A 21,250-nucleotide genomic window follows, 5' to 3' on the forward strand; every position below is an offset into this window, starting at 1 on the left:
TTGATTCAGTAACTGCGGTAATAGGGGTAGGTGTGTCGGAGACAGTGCGATTGGCGCAGGACAGAGCAGGTTTTAGGGCTGTTGTACATGGGGTCACTATGAGTCACAAGTGACTTGATGGCACCTAACAACAACAACAACAACGTCTTCAAGCTCTCTCCGTATAGTAGCATGTATCAATCAGTACTTTGTTTCTATTGATTTTGTATTCCATTGACTGTATGTACCACACTTTGGTTATCCATTGTTCTATTGATGAGCGTTTAAATAGTTTCTATCCTTTTGTGGTTGCTTAATGATATCAGCATTTTTCTCCAGCAGAGCTGCTAGTGAATTCAAACTGCATGACCTCAGGATTGCAGTGCAGTTTCCTACCACTAGGCCACCAGGGATCTCTAGGTCAACCCAAAGCTCCAACCTTTCAGCTTAGTAGCTGAAACGGCCTTCACAGAGCATGACAAGTAGTTTAGGCTCAGATTTCACAGAAGGGGGCCACCGAAGCTGGAAATAGCCTTAACCTTGTTTTTTCTTTATGTAGCAGAAAGCATGAAGAGTAGTGAACCTTCATCTATTTCCTCCAAGGCAGAGTTGCAAACCAAAAGCCAGATTACTTTCAGAATATACACAGAATATTTACAACAAATATGAATGGTTTGCTAACATTTAAAAATCTAGAGATTTCATACCAAAACCTGACTTTTTTACTTCTCTTCTACAGCTGGAAGATGTGACCACTTTGGACCCCAAATCCCACTCACCTGGCCTCACTGGTAGGAGCTGAGTAGCAGCTGCCTTTTCAAGACTTCAGAAACCCTCCAGGTCACTGACACCCAACACTGTGCCACTCACATTATTGTTCTTACTGGTAGTTGGTGCCCTTGAACTGTGTGCCTTTGGGATTGCAACACAGCTTCTTCCCCTCTCCCCCTTCTTTATTTTTTAATTGCACTAGTTTACTTATAAAGTTCAAATACATTGTTTCTCCTACCAGTTCCTTCCCATTTCCCTAAACTACCCCATCAAATTGTGTGACCCCATGATTAATTCCCCCCATGCACATCTTCACCCATCTGCTCCCCCCCCTGTATCCTCAGACATGTTCTACAGTAATGATCTTATACAGTATTTGTCCTTATGGGACTGAGTTAGTTCACTCAGCATAATGCTCTCCAGTCCCTCCCAAGTTAGGTAATAATTTACAAAATTATTGCTTCTGCATGCTGGAGACACAGCCTCTTGCCACTAGGCCGCAAGGGCCATTCTTCTAGTAAGTAGTTGCATTTTCAAATCTTGCTCTAATCTGTTATGTTAATTCATAGCAGTTTCCATAAAGAGCTTTAAAATGAAATTTGAAGATAGAAAGGACTAGGTTTCCCCAAAATACTCCACAATGACTTTCTTGTCAATATTTCCTTCATCTTTACAAAGGTGTCACCAAAGCATCACCTTGAATGGCAATGCTATATAAATTTGTATTAAAAGAATAAGACTGAAATACACAAAGGCTTAACTTAAATAACTTGCCAGCAGGGAGTGGTACGATGTAGTTAAACTTAAGTATGGATGTGGTTCTCTTATTTATGTATAATTTTAAAGTTATGTTTCGGGCCAAGAAGACCTAACTCTAATTCATTTTTTTAAGTTTATTATGATATGAGCAAAAATCTACCCAGTAAACTATCTTGTAACCATCAGACATATAGTGACTCATAATACTGAGGGCAGTCTCCCTGTGTCAAAGCTGCATGTCCTTTCTCTCTGGTTTTCCTGTTGCTCGTTGGTTTTCTTTCCCATACCTTTCTGATTCCTGAGCTTTAGCCCTGCAAAGTCCTCTTTTTTTTTTTTTTTACCTTGTGTGGTTGACTGTTCGTAGGAGGATATTTTTTAGTTTTGTTCTGTATTTTTCTCCTGTTCTATCAGGGACCATCTCTTGAGCTCTTCTTTTTGCTGAGTCTCTGCCAATCAGGGTTTGGTTAAAGAAATCATACACACTGAGGATCGGGTGCAACTACTAAGTAGTAGGAAATTCTCACTCTACTTTTATGGAAGCGTCTCTAAGACATACTGGTAAGATGTCAAAGTGGGGGCTGATGGGTATAAAGTGTTATTTTGTCTGGGAATGAGGGGAAACAGGATCATACACTTGTATTCTCTTTTAAATGCATAAAGAAGCACTGGAAGGAGACAGAGGAAACATGTAGAGGAGTTAACGACTGGGGAGAGTGTGAGAAGAGGAGGAGGAGGAGGGAGATTTCCACTGCAGGGGCCCTTTTAGAGTTTGCTGTTTTTTCACCATATGTGTTGTTGTTATTGTGTGCCGTAGAGTCAGAATGCACTCATAGCTGACCCTCCAGTGGGTTTTCAGGGAACAGCTGGTCAATTTGAACCACGTGCCTTTGGGATTTCAACATCACTTCTTACCTCTAGGTCCAGTGTAAGTCTTACTTATTTAAAAATCTAAATTCGTATTCAGTGGAATGTATTTGCTTCAGAAGGTCAAGGACTGAAGCTTTAAAAATGGATTGAAGTTCAACATCAAGAAAACAAACATTCTCACCACTGGGCTAATTAGCAGAATCATGATAGACAGTGAAGAGATTGAGATTGTTAACAGCTTTAGTTTGCTTGGCTCCACAGTCAACACTCTTGGTATCAGAAGATAGGAAATCAAAAGATGAATTGCATTGGGCAAGCCTGCTGTCAGGAACCTCTCCAGAATACTGAAGAGCAACAATGTTAGAGACTAAGGTGCTCCTGATCCAGGACATGGTCTTCACAATTACTTGCTATACATCAGACAGCTGGACAATGCCTAAGGACGACAGAAGGAGAATTGATGCCTTTGAGTTGTGGTACTGGAGAAGAGTATTAAATATACTATAAACTGATAGGAGAACAAACAGGTTTATCCTGAGAGTGAAACCAGGCTGTTCCTTGGAGGCAAAGATTTTGAAGCTCCCTCTGACATACTTTAGGCATGTTGCAATGAGGGCCAGTCCTTAGGGAGGGACAGCGCAAGAAAGGAAGACCCTTAATGAGATGTATTGACTCAATGACCTGATGGGGGTGGATATTTCAGAGACAATGAGGTTGGCTCAGGATAGAACAGGGTTCAAAGCTGTGGTACATGGGATCACTATGAATTGCAAGAGACTCACTGGCACGTAACAACAAAAACAGCAATACATTGGTATTTATTTGGGGAGAAACAAATACTATTCGTATGGTAAAAGAATAGAATTGTATTTATGTGATAAAGAAACATTTTTCATGGCTTCTCTTACATAAGGGAGCTCTGGTGGCTAACTCATAGGGCATTGTGCTGCCAACCCCAATGTGAGTAGTTCAAATACACTAGCTGCTCTGCAGGAGAACAGTGAGCAATGTCTTCTGCTGTCATTGACTGCCTCTAAATACTTGCTGGAGGGTCAGCTGAGTCTGTTCTCTGAGTCCATGTGATGCATTTGAGATGAGAACTCCAGGCTAAAGGTGTGTGATATGTCAGCCTTACGAAAGGAGTAGGGAATGTTGGCAGCAAAACAGTTTGCTATCAGCTACTAACTGTGGTTCAGATCCATCCAGGAGTGTCAAGAAAGAAAATCCTAGTGATCTGCTTCAGGAAGATTGGACTCTAATGTGTCAGGAAGTGTGAAGATGGCACAGGACAGGATAGTGAGCAGATTTGTTGTTCACTGGATTGCTGTGGATTATACTCGACTTGACAGCACTTAACCACCACAACAAGACTGTTGTTATGTGTTGTCATGGCGGAAGTGACTCATCGCTGACTCTCCAGCAGGTTTTCAGAGGTTGTAAATCACGTGGGAGAAGAAAACTTCACGTCTTTCTCCTGAGGAACAGCTGTTGGGTTCAAACTGTGTGGCTTTGTGTTGGCAGCACAACTCCTTACCACTAGGCCACCAGGGCTTCATGGATCTACATAAGATACACAGATTACATAAGATACCTAAGACTACAGAAAAGGGAAAAAAGAACAAAAAAGCCCCCGGCACTCTCTGCAGGCTCAGGGTCCTACTGAAGGACTTTGGGTTGCTATGAGTCATGAAAGCCTAAACAGCAAGGGTTTAGGGAGAGTTAACAGCGAGTCTTGCCCACCATGGATGAGGCTGCAGCTTTGACTGCTGTAGATGAAAAATGGAAGCTGCAAGCGGGGCCAGATGGGCCACAGGGGAACAAACTCAGAGGAATGCCAAACTGAATGGTAATGAACAGAGCCTGCTTTGAACAATGGGAAAGAACCTCACAGTGCTTTTAAGAGTTAGTTGGCAATGATGAAGAAATATCTGTGAAAAAAAAGACATTCTATGTTTTTGTTTTTTTTTTTGTAAACAAGGGGGAGGAGATGAATGTAAGAAAAAATGCTCTAGGGATGTTGTGTATATGGAACTGAGATTGCTGTTCTTAGAGGAGGGGAGTTCTCCTCGGAGCTAGAGCTGATAGAAGCCTAACCAGAGGGCATGCTGGACTTGGAGATCCCTGTGGGAGACCCAGTGCTTAGAGGAGTAGAGGCGTGAGGTGTTCCGAAGCCCTGAGGGTGCAGCAGGTGGGAGACAATGTCAAGAGCAGCAGGGAACCTAAGACTCAAGGTGTGACCTGACAAAGGCCCAGGCACCACCTGGTCCAGGAGGAACTGTGTGCCCAGCGTTGCTCTCAGAGGTGGGAAGCACGTGGAGAGCAGTGAGCAGGGCCTCCTGGGATGCTCTGTCCTCAGGACGTTTGCAGGGAAAAACCCCAGGTTGCTGCTTGCTGAAACCAGTCCTGAGCTGCTATTAGCAGGACCCGGCCAGTGTTCCAAGGTTCATGCAGCAGGTATCTGGGAACAGCCGTCTCCTCCTCTCTCACAAGTAGTTTAAAATACTTTCCCCCTTTCCTTGATATTTTGAAGCTTAGTGTGAGCATCTAGGAGTGCTTTTTGAGGTAAAGGTGCAATGGAAGTGCAAAGTATTACCATCCACACTGTAAATATTTTAATGACACAGCAAAAGTGTAATGGCTAGGCCGCCACAGAGATACACATTTCAACCTCAAATAGCCCTCAGAAACTTATCTGAGGGTTAAGAACATTAAGTGTGTAAGAATGAAGAGAGAAACGGACCGTGGGGGGGGGGGAGGTTGGGAATTGATTCAGCTGAAAGACCTGCTAGCCATCTCAGGCCCAGCGGAAGCGGTGATGCCTACGCACACCAAGCTCACATGGCTGAAGCCAGACAGGAAGTTTCCTCTCCAGCCCAGCTGCACACGCAACACTCGATGGGGTCGGATGGAGAAAGCCCAGGCCCAGGTTGATGAAGAGAGGCAACCACCTGCTCCCAGACAAGGGGCTGTCCCTTCACCCCAGGCTCTACAGTGAGCCTGCTGTGGGGAGGGAGGAGAAGACCAGCTTCCTATGGCAGCTGTACAGTTTATATCTGTGGTTTGCAGGCATCTGGATGACTCTGGAGCAGGGAGGAGCTGGAGGGGTGGAGGAGGGGCACAAGAGGGCATGAGTGATGTTATGTCCCACCAGAGTTCGTCACCACCCTTTCTTGATGATCTAGGAGTTTTGCTACCAAGATTAATCTAGGCTGAATTTAGAGCAGATTATTATTTTGGGCTTGTTTTTAGGAGGGGTAGTCCTTGGAGAAGGAAATCATGCTTGGAAAGGTGGTGGGTCAGCATAAGAGAGAAAGACCCTTAACAAGATGAATAGTCATGTTACTGCCAACAGTGGGCTCAGGTCTATGGAGATAGTATGGTACAGCACAGGGTGGGGTTAAGATCTGTTCACAGTGTCACTATGAGTTGCTGTTGATTTGATGGCACGTAATATCAACGTAAGTAATAACTGGAGTTAGAAATTAACAATAACTAATGCTTAACATCAAGAAAGCAAAAATCCTCACCACTGGGCAATAGCATGCATGATGAATGGAGACAAGATTGGCATTTTCAACAATTTCACCTTACTTGAACCCACAATCAATATCCTTGGTTTCAGCAGTCCAGAAATCAAGAGACTTTTTGCACTAGGAAAATCTAGTGTCAGGGACCTTTCCAAAGTGCTGAAGAGCAGTGATGCCAGTTTCAAGAATAAAGTTAGCCTGATCCAAGCCATGGCCTTTTTGATTATTTGCTATACATCAGAAAGTTGAAAAATTACGAAGGATGATGGAAGGAAAAGTTGATGCTTTTGAGCTGTGGTGTTGGAGAAGAGTACTGAACGTACTATGGACTTTCAAGAGAACAAACAAGTCTGTCTTGGATAAAGTATGACCTGGAAAGTAAGTTGTTGTTGTTGTATATCATTGAGTTGGAGCTGACCCATAGCTGATCATCCAGCGGGTTTTCAGAGGCGGCTATCACGTGGGAGAAGATTGCCCGTTCTCCTGTGGTGCAGCTGGTAGTCTCGAACTGCATGCCTTTGGAATTGCAGTGCAGCTACTTGCCAGTAGGCCACCAGGGCTCCATTTGGAAGCAAGGAGGGTATTTTTGGCATAATGTTATGAGGGCCCAGTCCTGAAAGAAGGACATCATGCTTGGAAAGGTGGTAAGTCAGTATAGGTGACGAAGACCTACACAAGATGAATGGACTGTAACGATGGGCTCATATATAAAAAATGGTGACAATGGCACAAGATAGCGCAGAGTTTGGGTCCATTGTTCATAGGGTCGCTATGAGCTGCAGTCAACTAGATTGCACATAGCAACAACAGCGCCCACCCCACTGAGTAGGGAGCTCTGACGGTCTGGTGGGTAGAGAGTTGCACTGCCAACTCATAGGCAGGTGGTTCAAATCCACCAGCTACTCCAAAGGAGAAAGAAGTGCAATCTCCTGCCAGGCAACTTACAGCTTCTGGAGACCAGAAGCTTTGAGTCAATTTGCAGCACATAACAACCCACTGTGTGAGCACTGCTGATTCAATGGCAGAGTTCTTACATTCAGGAGGCCTGGGGTTCAACTCCTCCTCCTCAATGTCCCTCATGCACAGTCACCACTGTTCTGTCAGTGGAGGCTCCTGTGCTGCTATGACATTAAACAGCCTTCTGTAGAGCTTCCAGGCCAAGGTGGACTAGGAAGAAAGGCCTGGTGATGTACTTCCAAAAATCAGTCCTTGAAAACGCTGTGGGCCAAGACGGTCTGACTCACAGGCAGCATTTCATGATGTGTGTCTGGGTCCCCAGGAATCAAGAGCCTGACTCAGTGGAAACTAACAACAGTGGATGCAAATAACAAGGGCAAGCGAGACTCCATGCTACACCAGGCACTGTGCTAGTCATTTCATCTCCAGAACAAGCCTGTGAGGCAGTGCTGCAGAGGTCCGCTCGAGCAAGGCTGAGTGACGAGTCCAGGCCAGCACAGCAAACACTCTCAATTATACGGCTTAGATCAGAGTGCAGGATTTTTAACTCCAAAGCTGTGTTTTTAAGACAACGGTTTGTGGTGGTGGTGGTGTTTTGTCATCGAGTCAAAACCAGCTCATAGCTGACCCTCCAGGGGGTTTCATAGGTAGTTAATCTCACAGGAGGAGACTGCCCTTCCTTCTTCTGCAGAGCAACTGGTGGATTTGAACTGCTTGCCTTTGAGATTGCAGTGCAAATTCTTACCTTTACATCACCAGAGTTCTCTTTAAAATCAAGAAAGGTGTTCATCAGAGCTGTCTCTTCTCCATACCTACTCAGTCTGTTGAGCAAATCATTATAGAAATTGGACTATATGAAGAGGAATGTGGCATCAGGAGGACATGAGGAAGCTATTAACAACCTGCATTGTGCAGATGACACCACCTTGATTACTGAATGTGAGGAGGACTTGAAGCACTTGCTACAGAAGATCAAAGACTGTAGCCTTTAATACAGATTACATCTCAACATCAAGAAGACAAAAATCCTCCTCACTGTGTAGTGGTTAAAAATCCACCACCAGGGGAGCTCTGGTGGCCTAGTGGCAAGGAGTTGCAACTACAATCCCAGAGGCACACGGTTCGAATCCACCAGATGCTCTGCCAGGGAAGGAGGGACAATCTCCTCCTGTACCTGTACCAGTCAGATCCGATTTGACGGTACACTCACAAAAAAAAAAAAAATCCACCACCAAAGGCCAGTCCAGAGAAGGAGGCCATACAGAGAGCCTCACCTCACTCACATGCTACCTCCTTTCACATTTCCTTTTAAGGAGGGAGGTCTATCACTTGGGTAACTTTCTAATAAACCTATTTTTCCTTTGTTACCTAAAAAAAAAAAAAAAATCCAGCACCAAGACCCTTCAAATTTGTTGTGTTCTTGGTCATTACAGACCTGAATATACTGTGTGTAGAATGTTAGCATCCAAGATAAAGTAAGAAACTGTTCCCAATTATTATGACTTAGGTTTTATTCTCATGTCTACAAACAAAGCCAAATGAAGACTCAATGAGATGTGTCTTCTGCTCCACCCTGTCCCCAGCCCACACCTGCTATCTGATGACTCTTTTGGATTCACTGCCTCCATTCTCTCTCCAATTCATAATCTGTACTGCAGACCATGTAGAAAAAGAACAAAGTGCCTCACTGAGGGCCTCCCTCTTCTTAGAGCTGACACTCTACCAAGCATGACATTTTTCTCCACAGACTGGTCTCTCCTGGTAACATGCCAAAGTGCATGAGATGAAATCTCACCATCATTTTTTTTCCTGTGGAGCATTCTGATTGTATTTATTCCAGGAAAGATTTGCTGGTTCTCCTGGCAGTTCATGTTATATTCAGTAATCTTCACCAACACCAGAATCCAAGCACATCAATTTTTTTTAATATCTGTTATCTATGTCCAGCTCACATTTATGTGAACAAACGGATAACACTATGGCTTGGGTCAGGGACACCTTAGTCCTCATTGTGACAACTTTGCTCTTTAATGCACACATACGTGTGTGTGTGTGTGTGTGTGTGTGTGTGTGTGTGTGTGTGATATGGGAAATGAAGCTCTTTAATACTTAAAGGAGGCAATTGGCAGTAGATTTGTCCAGTGTATTACATTGCTCCATATCAATTCCATCTACATGCTGAGCAAATTATCCAAGTAGCTAGAGTCTGTAAAAAGGAGTGTGGCACCAGGATTGGAAGGAGAGTCATCAATAACCTGTGCTTTGCAGAGGACACAACCTTGCTTGTTGAAAGTGTGGAGGACTTGAAGCACTTATTGTAGAAGATAAAAAAATGCAGCCTTCTAGTGGAGTGGACCTGGGGGGAGGGATTGTAAAGCAATGAAATAATTTTTCTTTTACTTTTCAAGGAGAAGAGTGGGGGGGATAGGGGTGGGCAGGGAGAAAAGTGCAACAATGAATGAATGGAAATCCAAAGTCTCTGTAAATTTTCATTGAAATTAATAATATTTTTTTTTTTAAATGCAGGCTTCGGTATGGATTGAATCTCAATGTCAGGAAAACAAAGATTCTTACCACTGGACTGATAGACATCATAATAGAGGAAAAGGAGATTGAAACTGTCAACAGCTTCCTCTTGCTTGGATCCACAATTAACACCCAGGAAATAAAGAGATGCATTGCATTGGGAAAATCTGCAGTTAGGGACCTTTCCAAATTATTGAGTAGTGATGTCATTTTGAGGACTAAGGTGCATCTGATTCAGGCCATAGTCTTTCTGATTACTAGTTATGCATCTAAGACTTGGACAGTGAATAAAGATGGCAGAAAATTGACATCTTTGAGCTGTAATGTTGGAGAAGAGCACTAAACATTCCACGGACGACCAAAAGAACAGATGTGTCTTGGAGAAGCAGCCAAAGTGCTCTTTGGAGGCAAGAATAATGAGGCTTCACCACACATACTTTGGGCATGTTGCTAGGGGGGGCTATTCCTTGGAGGACATGGTGCTGCGAAGGGTGGAGGGTTGGTAAAGGAGAGGAAGACCCTCAACCTGCTAGACTGACATGGTGAATGCTGCAATGGGCTGCGGTGTGTCAGGAAGTGTGAGATAGCACAGAACAGGACGGGGTTCCGATCTTATGTTCATAGGGTCGCTATGAGTCATACTTTACTTGACAGTACCTAACAACAATAACATTCTTTGTCTTTTTTTTTAATCAAGCTTGAATTTCTGGAAATTTCCTTTCAATGTATTGCTGCAACCATTATCATCAATAAAAACATATTTGCATGTTGGATGTTTGATAATTTTCTGCATTATGTTGCATCACTTTTTTTAAGAATAAGCAGCTTTTTCTATAATGAACATAGATCTTTTCCAGACGGTTTTCCAAATTTCTCGTCATTTATTGAAACACCTCAGTTGATGTACCATCAATTCCTGCTGCTGTGGTGTGCCACTGAGTTGGAAGTGACCCCTAACTGACCCATAGCTGACCCTTCAGCACTTTTCAGAGGCAGTAAACCACACGAGAGGAGCATGCTCATCCTTCTGCAGAGCAGCTGGTGGATTCGAACCACCTGCTTTTGGAGTTGCAGCACAGTTTCTCACCACTAGGCTACCAGGGCTCCTGGACCCTTGGTTTTTGCTATGCCTTCAGTACAGCTTCGATTTCCTCCTTTAAGAGCAAATATGCAGGGCTTAAACATATGCTAACGTCTGAAATAGATCAGCATCAACTTTTTTTTTTAGTGCCATGACTCTACGTACCTTCTCCGGATGCTTCTTGTGTTCAATATTGTATTCTTTCAATAGTGTAACTTGAAGATTGAAAGGTTTCTCCCCCGCCCCCTCCCCAGTTTGTTAAACCTGAGAAAATCTGAGGTCTGTCTTCTCTCTTTTGGTTTCTTAACTCCAAGTCTTTGCATGTTTCATTATAATAGTTCACTTTGTTCTCTGAAGCTGCCCTTTCAATTTTTTGCAGCTTTTAATTTCATCATTCCATTCACTTTTGTGAATTCAAGAGCAAGTTTCGGAGTCTCTCTGACATCCAGTTTGGTCTTTTCTTTCTTTTTAATGATCTTCTGTTTTCTTCATGTATGATATCTTTGATGTCATCGCACAACTGACTTGGTCTTTGATCATTAGTGTTCAGTGCATCAAATCTATTCTTGTGATGGTCTCTGAATTCAGTTCAGTTACTCGAGGTCCTACTTTCCCATATGGGAGTTGGGAGTCTATCCTGGAGCTGGTTGAGGTGTACTGTTGTCTTAGCAATGGTATATTTAATAATACAAACAACAAAACATATATAAAATATAGGTACTTATACGTAAAGAGGGAGCTCTGGTGGCCTGGTGGTAAGAAGCTGCGCTGCAATCCCAAAGTTGCTCTGTGGGAGAAGAATGGGCAATCTTCTGCCACGTGATTAACTGTCTCAGAAAACGGGCCGGAGGGTCAGCTATGGGTTGGTTCAGACTCTACAGTACACAACAACAACAACAACAACAACAGTATATATATATGAGTTCTGGTGGCATCATCAGTAGACAGTTGTGCATGTCTCTAGCAGTTCGAATCCACCAGCAACTCTGAGGTAGAAAGCTGTAGTTGTTGTTGTTGCTAGGTGCCTTCAAGTTGATACAAGCCATATCAACCCTATAAACAACAGACCTGAACCCCATCCTATCCTGCGCCCTCCTCGCACTTCCTGACGTACTGGAGCCCTTTGCAGCTGTCACCGTGTCAAAAGGAGAACGTAAAGGTGGTCAATCTCCTCCCATGTGCTGTTTTCTTTTTAACGGAATGATTTTTTTTAATACAAATTGTGCTTCATTCCTGTAGATTGTACTTCACAACTTCATTCATATTGTGTTCCACACAATCATTTATATGCATTGTTTTATAAAATTAACTACCATTGATCTATGCCTGCTGTTACCCAGTCTTTTCAGGTCCTAATGGGGTCTTTCGCATTCTCTCCCCCCACCTCTTCCACCCCTGTACCCTGCCCATCTGTCCATCAATCCTCCCATGTTTTACCAATTCCCAAAGTCTTCAGAGATTCTGCTAGGAGTTGCTTCTGGCTTGAGGTCAGTGAGAGAATTTTATACATAAAAACAGGTGTTATCTGGGGTGTGTTTTGTGTTTTGTTCTAAATAAACTTAGAAAATGTAGCAGAGGCAGAGGCAGGGTAGACAGAAACTTTAAAAAAATTTAAAATCAAAATTTTATTTTATACTGTTTTACTTACAAAGTTTGTATACTTTGTGTTCCACACCAGATCTTTCCCATTTCCTTTACTCACCCCTACCCTCCACCCAGGACAGAAACTTTTTAACCACCAAGACAAGAAACAAATAATACATACCTTCAAACTGCCACTAAGTTACTTTTAGGAGAAACAAAATCTTGGGTGCATTTTACTCTAAGGCTTCTGTTTCTGAAATATGTAACTGTCTTTTAAGTATGACTGTAACTAGGAATAATTAATTCAGTTAAATTACTCTCTTTCTCTTCAAAACTTTCTCTTTTTGGGGGATGGGGGAAGAGTGCCTCTCCAAAGATGCTACTTTGTATAAAACCTCAGGCAGAAATAAATGACACAAGCTTACAATAAAAAAATTATTAATAGGAAGTATTTTCAGATACTTGACAATATTTATGGCACAAATACATGATTTGCAAATACGAAGATTTTAGCACAATCATTTGACATAATCATTCAGTTGAAGCACTGTCAGAGGAAGGCACAGTTCTCTTTAGGTGCAGAGTTAGGTGAGATAGAACTTCTGCGGCCATTTCTTTAACAGAGTTTATTCTGAATCCCTCTTGTTGGATTCTTCCTCCTCAAATTCCACTAAAGGAGCATGTCTGTTGGCTTGAGAGCCTTCTTTGTAGAAAATCTTCTTTATCGTACCATCCCTGGGGGCCTTTATGGTATGCTGCAGAGACATAAGTAAGACGCCACAGTGGTTCCAACATGAACAGGATTGTGTGCACTCCGTGATGAGTAAGTCAAGTGAAAAGTTACAAATGTGCCCACCTGTCTTGCTGCTTTGTTGCTAGTCACTGTTTCCCCAATCTATTTTAATATCTAATCGCACACAGTTGGAGCACTGGGGGCCTAGAAGCTGCACTGCAATTCCAAAGGCACATGGTTCAAATCTACCAGCTGCTCAGTGGGAGGATAGACTATCACCCCCCGTGCAATTAACTGCCTCTGAAAACCAGCCAGAGGGTCAGCTATGGGCTGGTTCCAACTCAATGGTACACAACAAAAAACAGCACACAAAAGAAAAAGTCTTTTTAAGGCATGAGGAGGGGCTGAAAGGAAGCAGTACGGTGGCCCACTTGCAGCCCCTTCAGGGCACACTGTTGGAAACTCCCGTCTAGCAAGCAACTCTCAAGTTTCTGACTAAAATGTGACTTAGCTAGCCTTTAAAAATTGTTATGTGCAGTTGAGTCGTTTGCGACTCATGGCGACCCTATGTACAAGAGCCCTAAATGCTGCTCTAACCTGTGCCAACCTCGTCAACTCTGACACACTTACTCCCACCACCACAATCACAGATCGATCCATCTCATCGAGGGTCTTCCTCTCCTTCGCTGTCCCTCCACTCTCCCAAACATGATGTGCTTCTCTAAGGACTGGTCCCTCCTTGCAACATGCCCCAAATATGTCAATTTTAAAACTGCAGACCCTTAAACCTTCAACAGATCCAAGATTTCCTTTTCAAGGGTCACTGTGACCCAAAGTGGGCCTGACAGCCCCTATGGACAATACTGATACCTCACAGGAGAACTAGTGGCACGGGAGCTAAGAGGGTGTGACTGTCAGATAGGTCAGCAATTCGACACCACCAGTCACTCTGGGATGTAGCAATTTGCATTATTAAAGATTAACTCAAACTCAATGCCGTTGAGTTGGTCCCACTCACTGGGTTTCCCAGGCTGCACGCTGTAATGCAGGAGTCTGCCCATTTTTTTGGCAAAGAGCTCCTGGTGGCTTCGGAATGCTGAAGCCGCATGGGGTTTGGGTGAAGACACAACTCTCAGTGGACTATGCTGCCAGAGCTCCCTTCCTTCAAGATTATGACCTTGGAAACCGTGCTGGGCAGTTCTGCTCTCTCCTACACGTCCCAATCAACTTGATGGCAGCAGGTTTCGCTTGTCAAGATTCCCAGAATCCTGAATTTAGCTTGAGGAAACACTATTAATATCCAGTTATGCTATGATCTGATTCCAAGCTTTTGAAAACTGCATTACCTTCGGGTTCAAAATTAACAGACGTGATTGTCCAATTTTACAAAATGAAAATGTATTTGTGAAAAGCATGGATTGACTTTTTTTCTCAAAGTTCATGCTTAATCGAAGCCTGGCTCTTAATCTTCAAACAGATCTTACCTTGTCACATCAGGCTAACAAACACTTAGGTCTACAAGCAGCCTCATTTCACTTTGTGCTGAATATGTGGACTCACTCACCTCCATTTTCATGGCGATCATCACCAAGAGAGAATCTCCAGCTTTCACTTTGTCTCCAGGTTTCACGAACACCTAGAGAATTCAGAGGGATGCGTTAGTGTTTGAAAATGGGTCCTTAAAGGTCCACAGATGCTGGCTCAGACAGTGTGCTGGTGCAGGCAATGGGCTGGTGCAGGTAACGGGGTGGTGCAGGCTGGGCCCTTCCGAGGGGCCTGGCACTGCTGACAGTCCAGAGAAACAGCTCGGCTTTCCATTTCCACCTAAGTTTGCTTAAATCAGATGAGTATGATTTTTAGAGCTCTAAATTTCTTTTTCATGAAAATACAGACAGGATATATTATCAAGAATGAAGGAGGGACATATTTGAATGTCTTCCCTGCAGCAAGGCCAAGGGATAAGGATCTCTACTGGTTTTCCAGCTCTGTTCTAGTGTTCTAAGAGAATTTTCAAGTACTCAGGGCCCAGTGGCATATGATTACATGACCACGCTCAAGTCAAAAAACTAAGCTTACCGGCAATCCTTAAAAGAAGAAAAAAATCTCTTTTCCTTTTTGCATATATGTTGTTGTTAGGTGCCACTGAGTTGAGTATGATTCACAGCAACCCTATAAACAAAAGATCTGAACCCTGCTCTATACTGCACCATCCTCACATTTCCTGACACACAAGAGCCCACTGCACCATTGCAGCAGTCACCGTGTCAATCCACATACTCAAGGGTCTTCCTCTCCTTTGCCAACCAGACCCTCTTCTTTGCCAACTCTCCACCCTTCCCAACACCATTCAAGGAAGAGGCCCTCCTAGCAACATGTCCAAATTATGTGAGGCAAAGCTAATTATTCTAGCCTCCAAAGAGCACTAAATAGACTTCACTATTCCACCTGGTCTCACGATCTCACTGATTTACAGAGTTACTAAGAGTTTCTGGAAACATTACATTCTACAGAAGAGCTAGGTCCTAAAGTCAGTGGGCAGAGCCAAGACCGTGAACAGTGGGAAAAGCTCCTCTAAGTCCTGAGCATCACCTGATGCTTTAGCAAATGAAATCAACTGTCCGGGTCTAGGGGCCAGTTACTAGGGAAATATGTTAAAATTAACACCCCAAGTGGAGTTGCCCACATTAGGGGAGGACTGTGGGTCCTGGGATCAAATGGGCGACGTCGGCTTCCTATCTTGTACCTCTCGGGACAAATGTTCTCAGATGAAAATCATGGGGGTGATGCTGCCCACATTATTTAACATGTCACCGCACACTTTTAAATTGACAACCATGCTTAGAAACACATTTGCCATCATTTGCAGCAACGGATAAACAGTTACTTCTTTCTTCTCCCTTCCTCTTTTTCTGCAGTACCAGGTATGTGTAGTTGAATTTTTTGGACTTAAATACATTAAACACAAGCCAAATTTTGCTGAGAATAATTAAAATATTGTAGCGGCAGTCCATCACCAGAGAACTCTGCGAGAAATTTAAGCTGGAATCAGAAGAGGACGTGGAAAAAAAGGATATGATTGGTGATGGATCTTGGTGAGAAACAGAAAGACGTTTATCTGTGTTTACTGGCTAAGCAAAAGCATTCATTTGCTGGGAACAACAACTTATGGGTAATACTGTAAAGGGGTTCCACTGTAGATCAGGGGGACGGCGCATCTTTCACCATCTGAAATGACATCAGTATGGATCTCAACTCCAACTATAAATCATATCCCAACCCAAACCAGGCTCTCTTCAACAGTCCAGGCCTTTCAAGTTTAACACAGATGTAATTATGCACATCACAGCAAATACAATTTCTTAAATAAAATTAACTATTGTTAAACTTTAAATTCAAAATGAGCTCTTGGGGTTAGAGTAGGTGAATTCTACATTTTAAACATAAAAAGATAATTTGGATTCTTTGTCAACTGGATGGAAATTCTCACCTTCAAAAAAAAAATGCAGTCTTTACAGTTAATTAGGTAAAAATGTATTTTTCAGTGAAGACTATAATAAGGATTTTAATCTAAACAGGTCTTCTTTTATCCCTGAAATGAATGCTTTCCCATGAGCAAGATTAAAGGATGGAAAAAGGGTATGTATGAAAATGTTCAACAAAGACCTTATAAGCTATCATCCTGTATCCATCATGTGCTTACCTTTTCAATGGTGCCTGTCATAGGTGCTTTGGTACCTCCTTGAGCTCCCTCAGAGGTCACTGAAGACAAGTATTTGGGTACTGGAATGTCAATCTGGACAGTTCCTTCCTGTGAACAGAAAAGACACTACAATGCAATCAAGGTCCTATTATTGTATTTTTACTAGAAGTAAATGATTTATATCCGTCACTAATAGCTTGCCTCCAGAAACTCTATAAACTTGGAGAAATGATAAAAGTTATACAAGTGTTCAGGTCTTTCATTCATAGTCACTATGAGACATCTACAACTCGACGGCACTTAACAACCACCACCACCACCCTTGGTACCAGCAGTCAGGAGATCAGAGGTAATGCACTGGGAAAGTCAGTAGTTAGAGACCTCTCCAAATTATTGAGGAGCAAAGGTGTCAGCTTGATGACTAAGGTGTGCCTGATCCAGGCCATAGTCTTTTCAATCACTTGTGTCCATCTGTGACAGAAGAAGAATTGATGCCTTTGAGTCGTGTTGTTGAAGTACTGAATATCCCATGGACTGCCAGAAGAAGAAACAGCTGTATCTTGGAAAAGTGCGGCCAGAATGCTCCTTGGAGGCAAGATGGCAAAGCTTTGTCTCACATATGCTGGGCAGTGCTAGGAGAGGCTGTTCCTTGGAGAAGGTCATCACGCTTGGAAAGGTGGGGGGGTCAGCGAAAGAAAAGACGACTTTCACAGAGATGGATTGACACAGTGACTGCAGCGATGGGCTTGAGTGTGTCAGAGACATGAGGATGGCTCAGGACAAGGCCTGACTCAGACCTGTTGTTCATTTATTGTTTACAGGTCACTATGAGTCATACTCAACTCATGGCATCTAGCAACAACAACAACAACAATAACAACAGCAACAGATGCGTGAGGTACTGACTGCTTTCAAATAATCTGTTAAGTATTTAAAAACAAAAATTACTGATGTTAAATATGACTCATGGGGACTCCATGCCTGTCATAGCAGAACCTGGTGCCAAAGTGTCTTCAAGGTTGCGGTCTTCTGGAAGTAATGGCGAGCCTTTCCTTCTGAGGCATCGACTCTGAGGGGACCCCAGCCTCCACACTTTCACCTAGCCAGCAGCTGACAGCATGAGACATTCACCTCACCAGGGTTCCAATGCAGCTCTGGGTCCCTGAGACATGCAGTCTCAGATTCCCATTAGAAAGGAGTCAACAGTACACATGTCACAGAGAAGAGCACGAGAAGGCAGTTCCTAGGGCTGGCAATGTCTGGCTTAAAATATGACCCACAGTTAAAAGCCAGTCCTATAAAGCCTTTACATTAAAATGCTGAAGTACATTCAATGGCTTGTAATGATGCATGCAACTTTGCAACTAGTAACAAGACATTACTATTGTTATTACTACAGTGTTTTTATGTTAAAGATGTTTGAGAGTGTCTGGAAGTGTTTAATATATTTTTTTTCATATAAGAAAGTATAGTATAATAGACTATATGGCATGTGTTAAGAAGTTGTGCTGCAGTCCCAAAGGCATGCAGTTCGAATCCACCAGCAGCTGTGCAAGAGAAGGATATGCTATTTCCTCCCATTTAATTAAGTGCCTCTGAAAACACACTGGAGGGTCAGCTATGGGTTGGTTCCAACTCGACAGTACAGAACAACAACTACACACTGAACTGACTTACATACAAATTCGACTTAAAGACAGATTTAGGAATGGAATTGGTTTGTAATCCAGGGACAGCCCTAATTATTCTTAACACTTGTTGCTGTTGTTATGTGTCACTGAGTCAATGACAACTCATAGCAACCCTATGCACAATAGCCTTAAACTCAGCCAATCTCAATGTCTCTGACACACTGTCCTCAACACCCCAGATACGGTATTAATCCATTTTATCTGGGGTCTTCCTCTGCTGTGCTGTCCCTCTGCCCTACCAAGCATGATGTCCTTCTCCTGATAACATGCCTGACATATGTGAGACAGAGCCTCAAAATCCTTGCCTCCAAGGGGCAGTTTGGTTTCACCCTCTTTGTTCTCTTGGCCATCTATGGTTATATTAAAGATTCTTCTCCAACACCACAACTACAAGACATCAATTCTTCTTCTGTCATATTTGGTCCAGCTCTCTGATGCATAGCAAATAACTGTCAAGATCAGGGCCTGGATCAGGGGTACCTTGGTCTCTATAATGAGATGGTTGATCTTCAGCACTCTGGAGAGGTTCCTGGCAGCAGATTTTCCTAATGCAATTTGTTCTTTGATATCCTGACTGCTGGTGCCAAGAGTGTTAGGTCAATATTTTAATCATCACAATAGCTCTATGAGGTAAGTCCTATTATTGTCACAGCTTAAAGGTGGGAGAACTCAAGCACAGAGAATTTAACTTGCTGAAAGCCACATAGGTGGAAGTTAGGAGGGCCTTTGTTTGTCCTAAAGCAGCTCTTGACTAGTCCATTACATGGTTTCTAGGGAGCCCCAATAGCACAGTGGTTAAAATGCTCAGCTGCCAACCGAAAGGTCTGTCATTCAGGCTCATCAATGGCCCCATTTCAGGAAGACAAGGCAGTGGACTTCCATGAAGAATGGCAGCCTATCGCGCAAGTCTACCCTGTCTTGCAGGGCAGCTGTGAGTTGGAACTGAGTTGACGACAGACACACAGCCTTTACTGCTGTGTTGCTGCAGCATAACTCATTATGGGAAGGAATTCCTTCAAAGGTGTCACTCTGGTCTCTGTATATGGAAGTTTCGTTATTGCAGTACTAAACTCTCCCATCACAAAGCAGTCTGGTCTACAGGAGAGCTCCCTAATGTTGAAGACTCCAAAGAGAAGGCAGCGTGTTCTATAACCCACTCTTCTCCCAACAGGGAGCTCTGTGGCCTAGAGGTAAGGAGTTGCACTGGCAACACAAAGTTACGTGGCACAAAGCCACCAGCTACTCCACAGGACAGAGACCCATTCCCTGGGAGTGTCCTCCCCTGGGATTAACTGCCTGTGAAAGCCTGCTGGGGGCAGCTGTGGGTCAGTTCTGAACCTATGGTACACAACAAAAACAACAACTTCTGCCCATGCAGAATGCTAAGGACTCTCTGAGGTGCAGACTTCCAAGTGTAGACAATGTTTAGGAAACAATCTCTTAACCAAACCCCCAGAGCCTGCATGACCTTTTTCGACTGCAAAGAGATCCCCATCAATCCACCTGGTTCTTCCTGTCCCCCCTTCCTCACACTGAACACCTGTTCAGGCTCATCTCCCAGTGGGCATTTCCTCCCAGATCAGCAAGTCACCTGGTGTGAGGAAGCTAGTGGCTGCAGAAAGGTGACCAGACCTAAAAACTCCAATAGCCTGCCCTTCACTGAGCAGAAAAGGGACTCCCTAACAAAGAAGGTGTGAGGACATGTTTCAGAATGAAAAAGAAGAAAATGGCTACATGTACAACAGTGAGAATCTGTGAGGACAAAAGGGGGCAGATGGAGCAATGGAGAAGGCTGGAGTGTGGCAAAGAAACAGTGAGGGAAACAGAGGGAGAAAAGAATGCAGCTGTCTTCAGAGGAAGCTGGCTCCACCCGATCTCTTTTTTTACAAAGTTTCAGATCAACCAACTTCCTCCCAAACCCCAACAGGGACATTATAAAGACGAGCATCACCATGGAAAAGAGGTGAATTCTGTTTTCCAGGATAATGAGCTTAGCTTTCCGAGCAACTCCACTGACGGAACTTTTCAGGTAGGTGCAGTCTCCCTCACTACAGAGTTCTCCAAGGACGTGGAAAGTTTGATCATCAAACTGAAAAAACAAAACAACAACAGAAAAATGAGATGTTTAAAATGGATGAATGGCTCTAAGCAACTAATAAGATCAGAATGAACTCTTCACTGTTACAAGTAGTTTGAAGGGGTGATGTGTAAAATACTCAAAATAAAAAGTCACATAGAAACTTTCCCCTGAAAGTTCCCAAACAAGACAGGTAAAAACACCAGTCACGTAAGCCAGAGCGAAATATTCCTTACATTATATATCTACAATATCATAATGCTATGCATATAAAATTTTGTTTACAAATAGAAGAACAGTAAAAATACAATTTGGCACAGTGACCACTATATGACTCAGCTGAATATATTACAGATTAGCACTCATTTCTGAGGAATCTAAGGGCAGTTTTGGTCAGAAGCACATGATTTGATGGTATTTCTTCTCTCTTACTGACATATAGAGCCAATTCATCGGCTTTTAGTTAAGACGGACCACATTTTTTTCTTACTTTAGGAAGAGGTTGCCAAAGGACAGATTACACATTTAACCTTATAAGGAAGCTGATGCAGGACATGGTGGCTTCCCCTTTTAAAGAATGTTTTTGTACCTATACACTCATAATTCTCTTATACTATCTTCTCTATTTTCATTTTTATTCCCATGATGTTAGTACAGAAGTCCAATGGGCTGACCAAGGGGAAATGGGTCACGCATGCCAGTGTCTATACACTGGATCGTGTCTACTCTAATAATCACATTCTATGCCTCCTTTTACCTACTAAAACAGGTTTATTGTGCGGAACCCATTGGACATACAAGCTGGATTGGAAACAGGTTTGTATGAAAGTTTACAAAAACACACAGTGCATTTGTGAATGTAGTTTCAGGAGCAGGTTAGAATAAATCTCCAATCGGCTAATAACCATTTACCAAGTATCAACAAGGGGTTTTCTCAAAGCAGAGCTGTCAACATCAAACTCTCAGGTGTTAAAACATGTTGGCTTCAGTCCTTTCTA

The 21,250-nt window shown here is 43.1% G+C and overlaps 1 protein-coding gene across 1 annotated transcript in view; it reads right to left on the reverse strand.

Annotated features, from left to right (window-relative positions):
• Nucleotides 1–12,677: 12,677 nt before the first annotated feature.
• Nucleotides 12,678–21,250, reverse strand: part of MCCC1 (methylcrotonoyl-CoA carboxylase 1 (alpha)) — a 70,302-nt gene continuing 61,729 nt past the window's right edge. Inside the window, exons 16-19 of the mRNA XM_006884052.1 lie at nucleotides 20,127–20,264; nucleotides 16,485–16,592; nucleotides 14,349–14,420; nucleotides 12,678–12,806 (exon numbers count right to left, since the gene is read on the reverse strand). Coding sequence (XP_006884114.1) covers nucleotides 12,678–12,806; nucleotides 14,349–14,420; nucleotides 16,485–16,592; nucleotides 20,127–20,264 — 447 coding nt within the window. The remainder of the gene's footprint in view (nucleotides 12,807–14,348; nucleotides 14,421–16,484; nucleotides 16,593–20,126; nucleotides 20,265–21,250) is intronic.

This window comes from Elephantulus edwardii, unplaced genomic scaffold (genome assembly GCF_000299155.1).
Source record: "Elephantulus edwardii isolate Elephantulus edwardi_28Jun2011 unplaced genomic scaffold, EleEdw1.0 scaffold00031, whole genome shotgun sequence".
NCBI lineage: Eukaryota > Metazoa > Chordata > Mammalia > Macroscelidea > Macroscelididae > Elephantulus > Elephantulus edwardii.